Raw genomic sequence first — 11,375 nt, 5'->3', positions numbered from 1 at the left:
CTTTTTAGTGAGGCAAGGGGCCCATTTCTAACGGAAATTGCTTGGTTTTATAGCAGCAGGAATACACGCAAAGTATCAGTGAGTTCTTTTTTTTTTCTTTTTTTTTTTTTGAGACGGAGTCTCGCTCTGTTGCCCAGGCTGGAGTGCAGTGGTGCGTGATCTCGGCTCACTGCAACCTTCGCCTCCCAGGTTCAAGCGACTCTCCTGCCTCAGCTTCCCAAGTAGCTGGGATTACAGGTGCGCGCCACCACACCTGGATAATTTTTGTATTTTCAGTAGAGATGGGGTTTCGCCATGTTGGCCAGGCTGGTCTGGAACTCCTCACCTAAGGTGATTCACCCACCTCGGCCTCCCAAAGTACTGGGATTACAGGCATGAGCCATTGCGCCCAGCCTCAGTGGGAAGTTCTGATAGGCAAGTGAGAGATCCAATCTGAATTGCAAGGCAAGAAACCTGGGTGACAGAGCAAGACTCCGTCTAAAGAAAAAAAAAAAAAGAAACCTGGGTTCCAGTCCTGGCTCCTAACTCTCAACAGGACCTGAGCAAGCCCCCCTCCTCTCCAAGCCAGTTTCCTCTTCATGAAATGGAAATGCAAAGGTTAAACAAGGTGATGTTTACAGTTTGGCATTCTGAGATCCCCTTGGCAGGGGCAGAGTAGCTGGCAGTAGCTGATAGGGCCTGGGGACCACCTCCCTCTCCTGCCCCGATGGCCCTGCTGGGGCTGGGCAGGGCAGTTGGCTGCAATTACTGGAGGCTCCTACCCTGTGGTTATATCCCTGACCTCGGTGTTTGGGGGCGGGAAGGGTGGGCCCTGCTGGAGCCAGCCTGTGGCTGGGAGCCTTCTTGTCTTGGGCTCAAAGCTGCTGGGTTGGGAAGAGGTATTTTTTCCGGTTGAAGCCACTTTTGGGAATTGGGCCGGGACCAGCCCTGTTTCCTTTTCCAAGTGTCCTGCTTGCTTAGGCCTGCTTGCATGGCCCTGTGGCCAGATTGGGGCGCCTTCAAAGGGGAATATGTTTCTGAGTGGCCAGAGAGACCCCACTCAATGTCTCTGAAGGACAGGGAAAGGGGATGGCCTGAGCCTCTGCTCCCTGGACGTGGCACCGGCTAACCTGGATGGGAGAGGGTGGCTGACTGATCCTATACTGAGGAATGCCGGCAGGAGAGGACCAGGGGCATTTCCTACCCTCGGCCTGACCTTCCTCTCTCCCTGCAGGTCTGTGAGAGCCCAAGCCAATTGCTCTTGGCCCCGTGGCTGGCTACTTATGGGGCACTGTCCTGACCAGCTCTGCTAAGATGCTCCTGGCCCCTCCCTCCACCCCGTCCAGAGGACGGACCCCCAGCGCCGTGGAGAGGCTGGAAGCCGACAAAGCCAAGTATGTCAAGACGCACCAGGTGATAGCTAGGCGACAGGAGCCAGCCCTGCGTGGGAGTCCTGGGCCGCTCACGCCGCACCCCTGCAACGAGCTGGGGCCCCCTGCATCGCCCAGGACGCCCAGGCCGGCCCGCCGGGGAAGCGGCAGGCGGCTGCCGAGGCCTGATTCCCTCATCTTCTACCGCCAGAAGCGGGACTGCAAGGCTTCGGTGAACAAAGAGAACGCCAAGGGCCAGGGGCTGGTGCGGCGCCTCTTTCTGGGTGCCCCGCGGGACGCTGCCCCGAGCAGCCCGGCCTCCACAGAGCGACCTGCAGCTTCAGGGGGTTGGGCCGCGCCCCAGGATGCCCCGGAAGCGGCGGGAAAGCTGGCGCTGTGTCCCACGTGCTCGCTGCCCCTGTCGGAGAAGGAGCGCTTCTTCAACTACTGCGGCCTGGAGCGCGCGCTGGTGGAGGTGCTGGGCGCAGAGCGCTTCTCCCCGCAGAGCTGGGGGGCCGACGCCAGCCCGCAGGCAGGAACTTCGCCGCCGCCCGGCTCCGGTGACGCCAGCGACTGGACATCGAGCGACAGGGGCGTGGACAGCCCGGACGGCGCGGGCGGCGGCGGCGGCTCGGAGGCAGCGGGCTCGGCGCGGGACGGGCGCCCCCCTGTGTCGGTGGTGGAGCGCAACGCGCGCGTCATCCAGTGGCTGTACGGCTGCCAGCGCGCCCGCGGACCGCCGCGCGAGTCCGAGGTGTGACCGCCGCGGCTCCGAGGCCGGCTTCCCTGGGAGTGCCAAGCGCGGGGCTGGCCCCGGGCACGGACAGGGACACCCCTCTTCCGCCGCGCTGGGTGCCTTTGCGTAAGCCCTTCCTTCTGGAAATCAGTTTCGCGTCTGAACCTTGGGGAGGTGGGACAAGTTGCTGCCGAAGGCCCTTCCCTGCGCCCGTGGCGAAGGAGGAGGGAGAGGCCTCTTGGTCCCTGTGGAGACGCCGTCTGGGGAGTCACGATTGGGGAGGGAGATGAGCAAACCTGCTGAATAAAGTTAAAACGTTATTTAAATGGGGAGCTGAGGAAGGAGCAAACGGGTTTTCGCGGTTAAACCCGTGGGTTTTGGAATGTGTGTTCCCGGCTGTGTGATCCTGGGCAAGCACTTGACCTCCCTGGACGCAGCGGCACCCCTCGGTTATTAAGGAGGGACGGGTAGGGGATAGAAGTATTTCAAAATAGTTGTAATGCGCATGGCAAAGTGCCCAGCATATAGAAAGTGCTCAATAAACGATAACTGCTGTGACTTCTACCGAATCAGTACTAACACTGTTGTGATCTCCACTGGCCTCCAGGTCGATCCAAACTAGAGCTGGGAGTTGGGAATAAAGCGCTTTGGGAGCCCGAGGGGGCGTCTGCTCCAGAAATCTGGGCTCCACCAGATCCTAAAAGGCCCCATTCCCGGAGTTTTGCTGCCCCGGTTGTGGTCACTGGGTATGAAGGGCTGAGATCCCATCTTTCGGACACAAAAAGAAGGGAACCGGGCCGGGCGCGGTGGCTCAGGCCTGTAATCCCAGCACTTTGGGAGGCTGAGGAGGGTGGATCACGAGATCAGGAGTTCGAGACCAGCCTGGCCAACATGGTCTCTACTAAAAATACAAAAATTAGCTGAGCTTGGAGGCGCGCACCTGTAATCCCAGCTACTCTGGAGGCTGAGGCAGGACAATCGCTTGAACCCCAGAGGCGGAGGTTGCAGTGAGCCGAGATCGAGCCATTGCACTTCAGCCTGGGCGACAGGGCCAGACTCCGTCTCAAAAAGTAAAAAAAGAAAAGAAGGGAACCTTTCCTGCCAGCCGGCAGGCTCCTGCCACTACCTCCCTTTCCTGCAAGGACACACAAGGTCGCCTATTTTCATCACAGTTTCGCACCTCCAAGCCTTCTTCCTTCATGCGCCTTCTTCCTTTGCCTGGGTTGCCGTTCCTTTTCTCTCTGCTCTTCCTTCTCGGAGATAACGTATATTCTCCTCCAGGAAGCCTTCCTGAATGCCCCAGTCAGCCTCACCTGCTCTGAGCTCCCAAGTACAGTCCTATTTTTGGGCCTCAATTTGTCACCTTTTGTGGGACCCGCTGGTAGTCTGGGTTCTCTAGTTAATCTTCGACCTTTTTCCTAGTACAGGGACGGCGCACATAGTAGGGCCACAGGCACAGTTTGTTGAATTAAATGAGGCTGGAGAGGGCGATGGACGCAGTCCTCTGGAGCTCTCCAACTTCCTGGAAAGTTGTACCTTAAATAAAAAACCCATCCTGATACGCGGGCTGACTCTGGTCATTTACGCCTTGTATGTTTGGTGAGGTGAGGACTCCTCCAGCTGGACCCCGCCCGAGGTCGCCCCCCGCAAAAGCAGTCTTTCTGGATGTCTGAACAAAAGCACGCGGTCACACAGGCTGTCGGGCCAGGGTTTTTATCAGGGGTGGGAGCAGCGGGCGCGGGGTTCGGCCAGCCCGCTAGTCACCCTTGGGCGCAGCCTTCACCCTCATCTCGGCCAGTTTGTGAGTGAGGAAGCCCCACTTGAAGCCGGCCACCGGCTCGGCCTCCCGCGACTCGGGGCGCTCTGCGGCCTCCTCCGCGGCCTCGTCCGCGGGTTCGGGGTCCGGCTCCGGAGTGGGCTCGGTGCCGCGCAGCATGGACGCCGCCGCCGCCTGCTGCTGCTGCCACCTGCTGGCGAACGCGTCCCAGAAGCCCGGGCCGCGCGCCTCCGCCGCCGCCGCCGCCGCCTGCGAGGGGGGTCGCGCCGCCAGAGGGCTGCGGGAGAGGGCCGCGGTCAGAGAAGCGGCCGGGCGGTCCCGGGGAGGAACATGGGCTGGGCTGAGGGACGAGTTTAGTGGGGCCGGGGAGCCTGGGCGGAGTCAGGGGCGGTGGGGAGGAGCGGGGTCAGGTGACCAGTGGGGGACCGGGCCGAGGAGGAGGGTCAAGGCCTGGAGGCAAGGGGGGGGCTCAGAGGCCCTGGGAAAGGGGGCTGGGGTGGGACAGGATCAGGGGATTAGGCGAGGGGTGTGGAGGGAGGGGACCGAGATCAGGATCCCTGGGGAGAGAATGAGGTCAGGGTTTCAGGCAAGGCTCGAGGGACGCTGGAGGCGTGCGCAGGTCTGGCAAGCTGGAAGGATCCCTGGGAAAGCAGGTGGGAGCGGGAGGGCTGTTCAGATCCCACCTGAGGGAAGCCCTGGGAAAAAGAGGCGGGGCACGGACAGGAATCAGGTCCTGAGATTGAGGGAAAGGGGGAATAGGGGCACGGGAGAAAGGTGAAGCGACAGGAAGGCCTAGGTCAGAGGCTTAGGGGAGAGCGGGGGACTCAAGAGAGGTGGGAAGATGTTGGGGGGAAGGGCAGTCACGGAGAGGTGATGAAGCTTGAAGTGGAAGCCTCAAGTCCAGGAAGTTCCTTAGGGAACTGGGGAGGGGGGTGGGGGGAAAGAATGGAAACCTGGGGGTGGGAGAGGCTGATGGGTCATGGGGACTCTAGGAGAAAAGAATAGGGTCCATGGTGAGAGGGGGATGTGATCAGGATGGAGAAAAGGCAGAAATGGATAATTGCCAGAGATAGAGACAGGAGGAAGACTGAGGTCCCAGGTCCCACCCGCTAATCCTTGGCCTCAAAGACCTTCTCAGACAGTGGTTCCCAAAGCAGCATGCTGCAGGGCCCTGGAGGAGCTTGCTGAAAACATGGCTAGAGCCCCAAGACTCTGCCACACCTGCGAAATCGGAGTCTCTGAAGGAGGGTCCAAGGAATATGTTTGTGACTCGCTTCCTTGGAGGGTGAGGGTTTAGGCAGTACTTGAGAACCTTTGAGCTGGATCACCTGTTGCAAACACCTAAAGGTATTCTCCATTCTTGGATTTCAGAGAGATGGCCACTCCCAAGCGGATGGGTCCTGAGAGCCCATAAATACCTTCTAGCACCTCAATCCCAACAGCTGGTCAATTCCTCCTGAGATTTACCCTAATCTCCCAGATATGTTGATTTGGCCTGTTTCCTGCTGAGAGAAACAGAAACAGCCTGGGGCTGCCCCTCTCCAGCCATCAGTGGTTAGAAAGACAAACAAACCGGAAGGAAAGGACCAGGCAGAAGGGGGACCTCAGGCCCCTTCCAGAACCACCACAAACACACACGCACATACTGGTCAGCGCAAGGCTCTGGTGGCAGCAGCTTATCTTCATCTTCTTTGTTAAACAGAGATGACATTGTCAGCCAGCCTTTCACCCCGACCCCCTGAACCTGGGAAAGGGGTTGGGAGTCAGGGAGGGGGCCCAGCACAACCTCCCAGGACTCCACAGAAGCCTCTGCCAGGCTGCCCACGGTTGGGGTGGAAGAAGGGAGAATACTCACCCGGCGGGCCAGCTGTGACATGGGATTGAAGGTCTCCTCGGTCGGTTCTGCTGTCTCAGACTCCACTAATGCTGGGTTCTCCCTCTGGAACACAAGACCCCCACACAGCATGAGAGAGGCCGCAGAGGAGTGGGATCTCCCTCCTCCACTGCTAGCCTAGTACACACAGACCAGGCACCCCAAATCCCGCAGAACTAAACACACACCTAAACACTCCACAGACCCACAAGGGCACATGGGAATGCATACATGTATACCTGCAGAGTAAATACCTGCAGACATCCTTTTTTTCCTTTGTGTGTGCATGTGTGTGTGTGTGTGTGTGTAATGGAGTCTTGCCATGGGGTGCAGTGGTGCGATCTCAGCTCACTACAACCTCTGCCTCCCGGGTTCAAGTGATTCTCCTGCCTTAGCCTCCTGAGTATCTGGGCCTACAGGCACCCACCACCGCCCTGCTAATTTTTGTATTTTTAATAGAGATGGGGTTTTGCCATGTTGGCCAGGCTGGTCTCGAACTCCTGGCCTCAAGTGATCCTCCCACCTTGGCCTCCCAAAGTGCTGGGATTACAGGCGTGAGCCACCAGCCCGAGCTGCAGACACCCTTGAGCACACATACCTGCCCACCACAGACACATCCATGTACACCCAAAAGCACGTGGACATGGGCTTGCACTCTGATGTAGACACACACCTGCACATGAGCATGCCCCCACATGGCTACAGCTCTTCACCTCTACATAGACATACATGTTGTGAAGCACCTATACAAGGACACACACAGTTATACCATTCACACCTGTGCACTTATACAACCACAGACAGCTGCACAGAGGCCTATCCGCAACACACAAAACCTCTCCACCCAACCACAGATACCAAAACACCTACACCATACAAACACCTGCAAATGTCTACACAGAGGCAAGCAGGCAGACTGCTACCCAAAATGTTCACACCTGCACATACACTTTCACTGGGGATTCCACCCAGACACTGATCACACCAGTTACTCACCGACATTTCTGCACAAGCCCAGCCTTAGACACCCTCTCCAGACATTCAAGAATTCAAACCATTCCCCGCCCCTCCGAACCGATTCCTGCCTCCGCCACATTTTGTGTGATTGTGTGACTGCCACTTATCACAGCCTCCAGACATAAGACTGTCCCTGGTTTCAGAAACTTTGCTGTTGTTGTTGTTTTGAGACAAAGTCTCACCTGTCACACAGGCTGTAGTGTAGTGGAGCCTCGACCTCCCTGGGCTCAAGTGATCCACCCACCTCAGCCTCTTGAGTAGCTGGGACTACAGGTGTGTGCCACCATGCCTGCCTAATTTTGTATTTTTTTGTTGAGATAGGGTTTCACCATGTCACCCAGGCTGGTCTCGAAATCCTGGGCTCAAGTGATCCTCCTGCCTCAGCCCCCTGAGTAGATGGAATTATAGATGCCCGCCACCATGCCCAGCTAATTTTTGTATTTTTAGTAGAGGCAGGGTTTTGCCATGTTAGCCAGGCTGGTCTCGAACTCCTGACCTCAGGTGATCCACCCTCCGTGGCCTTCCAAAGTGCTAGTATTACAGGCAGGAGCCACAGCGCCTGGTCTGTTTTTTGTTTGTTTGTTTGTTTTTGAGACAGAGTCTTGCTCAGGCTGGAGTGCAATGGTGCAATCTCAGCTCATTGCAACTTCTGCCTCCCAGGCTCAAGCAATTTTCCTGCCTCAGCCTCCCAAGTGGCTGGGATTACAGGCGCATGCCGCCATGTCTGGCTACTTTTTTTTTGTATTTTAGTAGAGACTGGGTTTCACCGTGTTGCCCAGGCTGGTCTTGAATTCCTGAGCTCAGGCAATCCACCCGCCTCAGCCTCCCAAAGTGCTAGGATTGCAGGCATGAGCCACCGTGCCCGGCCCAGCCTGGTTTTTGTTTGTTTGTTTGTTTTTTGTAATGTCAGAACAAAGCATGGTCTAAGTATGGCTTTGATCTGATGCTGCTACAGTGACCTTTCTAGTACAGGCGCCACTCCCCCTACCTCTAGTAACATGGGGCTCCCTACATCACTCCGACTTCTGCTCCCATTAGAAAGTTGTGTCCAGCTAAGTGTGCCCGTGTGCCTACTGCCCACTGGTCCTAGAAGAATCTCTTCCATGTGGCAGCCTTGAGACCTTTGGAGACAGTGGCCACTCCTCCCATGGTCCCTAAGTCTTTTCTTCCTCAGTTTTCTTGAATGTCCTGGCTTTCTGATGCTGCACCATGCTCTTTACCATCCCTGAATGTGCCATCTGCACAAATGTGGCCCCCCCACCTCCAAGCCTATCCTGTGTCACACTTCATACTGCTCATTCCTGCTGCCCCTCTGCACATGCTCCACCCAGCATGCATGGATGGCACCCACCTCCTCTGCCAGGTCTTCCTCAGATTCCCCACTCAGGGTCTGTAGCACTTTGGACTTGTAGGTTTTCCAGAAGGCCTGGTTCATGGCTGCAGGGGGAAGGGGCCTGGCACACAAGCACAGGAAGCTGGTGGCTCAGTGGATACCAGTGAGTCTGGCTCTAGGAACTTGGTGAGGCCAAGAGCCTGTCCGAGGGATCCAGTGACTTCATTAAAGATGCACCAGCCTCTCCAGCTGGCACAGTGCCCAGGAGGTGAACCTGATCCAAAGGAGTCGGGGGGTGGGGGATGGAACAAGCTTCTGCCACCTTGGCCCCTTGTCTTGACCCATATTGGCCAAGAATAATGAAGACAAGACATCTGTCTCTAGAGAGGCTCTCTTCCTGGGCCTAGGAGTACTTGAGTTGTTCATCTCTTAGCATGGCTCCAGGAAAATCTTCTTCCATTCACAAAATCCTGAAGTCCGGGACCCACACTGGAACCTCTGTGACTGTAGTCATACCAGTTGTGTCCTCAGCAGGGCTCCACCCTGTGTCCCTACTCAGCCTCAATGAACTGGAGCAGGAAGGTCCGCAGGCCCCCAGTGGGCACCCTGGGCTTACATTTCACTCCTTTGTCTGGGCTGGAAACTGATTCCTCTCCCCAGGGATACACGTGCCTGTCTCCTTGTTTCCTGGCGACAGACTCCAAAGAGCTGGAGCCCCTGAATTATTGCTAAGCTCCTCTGGCCCCTTCCAACTGAGTTGGCTCTGGCCAGCCTGGGAGGCACCAGGCTCCTGTGAATGGGGAAAGGCCCTCTAGGCCTCTGCCCACTCTGAGCATGCAACACCTAGGCCTTTGCTGCCAGCCCACCTCTGGGAGCCCAGGGCTTAGAGAAAAGTGGCAAAGATGGAGAGGTCCTTCTATGAGTACTTGTGAGAGGAACTGAGCTCTCTGGAGTTTGGATGCCTGAGGACTGCAATCTCTGGGGAGGAACACCCTTCACGGATTTGGCTGGGGTCAGAGAGAGGATGGAGACTCAAGGGAATAACGGGAGCCGGGAGAAGTGAGGGCTTTTTCAGGGACTGGAGATATCTCGGGAAGCCCTGGTGGGGCTGGGATTCCAAACTTATTCACTCTCAGTCATTTACTAATTTATTCATGATACAGACATTTATCAGTGCTTTCCGGAGATAAAGCATCCCACCCCCACCGCGGAGTCCAAGGTCTGGGAAACAGGAAGGGATGACAGGGGCAGAGGTTGGCACTGATACTGGTTGGACCAGGCCAGGAAGAGCAGGGCAGCAACACGGCCCCGAAACCCCCAGGCGCACGCACCACCCCGCGCCTCCCCAGCGAGGGCCCGCGGGGCCATGCCCTTCAGTGGGCACACTTCTGGGGACCCGTCCTGAGCTCGGTCACTGACGTCGACGGCCGCCTGGCGGCGCTCGAGCCGCTGGCCGAGAGTGACGTCATCAGAGGCGGTCCGGCCGAGCCTGCCTCGCCCCGCGGCGTGGCCTGACGTAGCTGATCGGCCCGGAAGCGCTCACACGTGTGCTCTCTGCCCTGCTCCTGGCCCCTTGGCCGGCCGGGCTGTTTCTGGCCATGGGTCGCTCCCGCCGGACAGGCGCGCACCGAGCGCACTCTCTAGCCCGGCAGATGAAGGCGAAGCGGCGGCGGCCGGACCTGGATGAGATTCACCGCGAGCTGCGGCCTCAGGGACCCGCACGGCCCCAGCCCGACCCAAACGCCGAGTTCGACCCCGACCTGCCAGGGGGCGGCCTGCACCGCTGTCTGGCCTGCGCGTGAGTCCCGGACGAGCCCGGCCTGGGGCGGAGGAGGGTCCGCGGTACCGGCCGGGAGATGTGAAGTTCAAGCCCCAGGCCGCGCGGAGTCTTCTCTCTTGGGACCCGTGGGTCCGCCCGCCTCCCGTTTCTTAGACCCGGATCCTGGCGTCAGGGACGAGCTAGGGCTAGGGAGATAGGCGTACTTGGGAGACTATCACCTCCTCACTCTCCTTCTCACTTCCATCTCTACAGGAGGTACTTCATCGATTCCGCCAACCTGAAGACCCACTTCCGATCCAAAGACCACAAGAAAAGGTATGAAGGAGTAAGGAGAGGATTGATGGATGGGTGTTCAGCAGATAGGGCGCTCACCTGGTCAGCTCCCAACTCCTGTTTTTCTTTCTCCCAGGCTGAAGCAGCTGAGCGTCGAGCCCTACAGTCAGGAAGAGGCGGAGAGGGCAGCGGGTATGGGATCCTATATGCCCCCCAGGCGGCTGGCAGTGCCCACAGAAGTGTCCACTGAGGTCCCTGAGATGGACACCTCTACCTGACATGGCCTGAAGATGCAGGGCAGAGGAATTGCCCATGGACAGTGACTCAAGGACTAGGCTGGGAGGGAGCGTGCCAACCCCTTTTGCCTCTGGGTTTAGGGAGCGGAGGGCCTCTTCTGGGTGCCCTGCTCCCAATAAAGGAACTGGACAAAGAGAGCTTGCCTCCAACTCTAACTTCCAGGCCGCTGTCTCAAACTCCTGCCCTGGAAGGGCTTCTCTACTACTTTCTGTGCACCAGGCTTAGGATGTCTACTCCCCACTTGGTCTGAGGTCCTAGCATCTGAACTGGAACACCCAGATGGAGGCCTGATGCAGTGTGGGGTGGCGGGAGTGGGATCAGATTACTCCGTCCTGCTTCTGACAGAGACTGATCCCCAGAAAAGAAGGCTTCTGAGATTGCAGCCCCCTCCCGAGTCACCTACCCCCAGCATCCAGGTGAGAGTCTCTCTTCGTTATGGGGCCCGTGGCACCCGCCGCTGCCCCACCATCTTCCAGACAGCATAGCAGGAGCCACCCAGCCCGAGGACAGCTAGCACTGTAGCCACAACTCCCGCCAGCAGACTTCGGGGCTCTGCCTTCAGCTCACCAGCTACCTGCATCTGGAGATGCACAGAGGGTGTGCCTCAGGGGTCACTTGAGACTGCCAGGAAGGTGGGGAGTGGGAAGGGGCTGAGTAGGTGTAGGACGCCGGTCCTGCCCCAGGGAGATTCCACCCCAATCCCTTTCGCCTCACTGCCCATCTGGGCCTGCCTGCTCAGGCGGCAGGGAACGTGACAGCCTGGCTGTTGGGGGTGTCAACCCAGCTATAGTAGGGGGAGGAAGGGGTCAGTCGTGCCAGAAACCGTTGATCAGGGGTACTTACCTGTAACACCCGGAAGTAACCAGGGGTCAGGCGTCGAAATCGCATGGTGGGCAGCACTGGTCTCCCTGGCGGCCTGTAGGGTGGGAGCGGACATGAA

The 11,375-nt window shown here is 58.1% G+C and overlaps 4 protein-coding genes across 4 annotated transcripts; 2 read left to right on the top strand and 2 right to left on the bottom strand.

The window, feature by feature from the left end:
• The first annotated feature begins 460 nt into the window (after positions 1-460).
• On the top strand, positions 461-3,591 carry FAM110D (family with sequence similarity 110 member D). Its single transcript, XM_054457487.2, has 2 exons — positions 461-607; positions 1,214-3,591. Exon 2 carries the CDS (start codon positions 1,294-1,296, stop codon positions 2,107-2,109), a length of 816 nt encoding a protein of 271 aa, XP_054313462.1. The 5' UTR covers positions 461-607; positions 1,214-1,293; the 3' UTR covers positions 2,110-3,591.
• A 191-nt stretch (positions 3,592-3,782) lies between these two features.
• On the bottom strand, positions 3,783-8,656 carry C1H1orf232 (chromosome 1 C1orf232 homolog). Its single transcript, XM_054463037.1, has 4 exons — positions 8,104-8,656; positions 5,718-5,801; positions 5,509-5,606; positions 3,783-4,139 (listed from the first exon to the last, which is right to left on the bottom strand). The coding sequence occupies exons 1-4, from the start codon at positions 8,185-8,187 to the stop codon at positions 3,842-3,844; spliced, it is 564 nt and encodes a 187-aa protein (XP_054319012.1). The 5' UTR covers positions 8,188-8,656; the 3' UTR covers positions 3,783-3,841.
• An 882-nt stretch (positions 8,657-9,538) lies between these two features.
• Positions 9,539-10,572, top strand: ZNF593 (zinc finger protein 593). The gene is made up of 3 exons (XM_054447989.2): positions 9,539-9,883; positions 10,118-10,180; positions 10,275-10,572. The coding sequence occupies exons 1-3, from the start codon at positions 9,684-9,686 to the stop codon at positions 10,414-10,416; spliced, it is 405 nt and encodes a 134-aa protein (XP_054303964.1). The 5' UTR covers positions 9,539-9,683; the 3' UTR covers positions 10,417-10,572.
• Positions 10,573-10,868: 296 nt separating this feature from the next.
• ZNF593OS (ZNF593 opposite strand) lies at positions 10,869-11,323 on the bottom strand. The gene is made up of 2 exons (XM_054437656.1): positions 11,279-11,323; positions 10,869-11,015 (listed from the first exon to the last, which is right to left on the bottom strand). Exons 1-2 carry the CDS (start codon positions 11,321-11,323, stop codon positions 10,869-10,871), a joined length of 192 nt encoding a protein of 63 aa, XP_054293631.1.
• Positions 11,324-11,375: the final 52 nt, after the last annotated feature.

This window comes from Pongo pygmaeus, chromosome 1 (genome assembly GCF_028885625.2).
Source record: "Pongo pygmaeus isolate AG05252 chromosome 1, NHGRI_mPonPyg2-v2.0_pri, whole genome shotgun sequence".
NCBI classification, from domain to species: Eukaryota; Metazoa; Chordata; class Mammalia; order Primates; family Hominidae; genus Pongo; species Pongo pygmaeus.
This window is presented reverse-complemented; position numbering and strand designations above follow the sequence as displayed.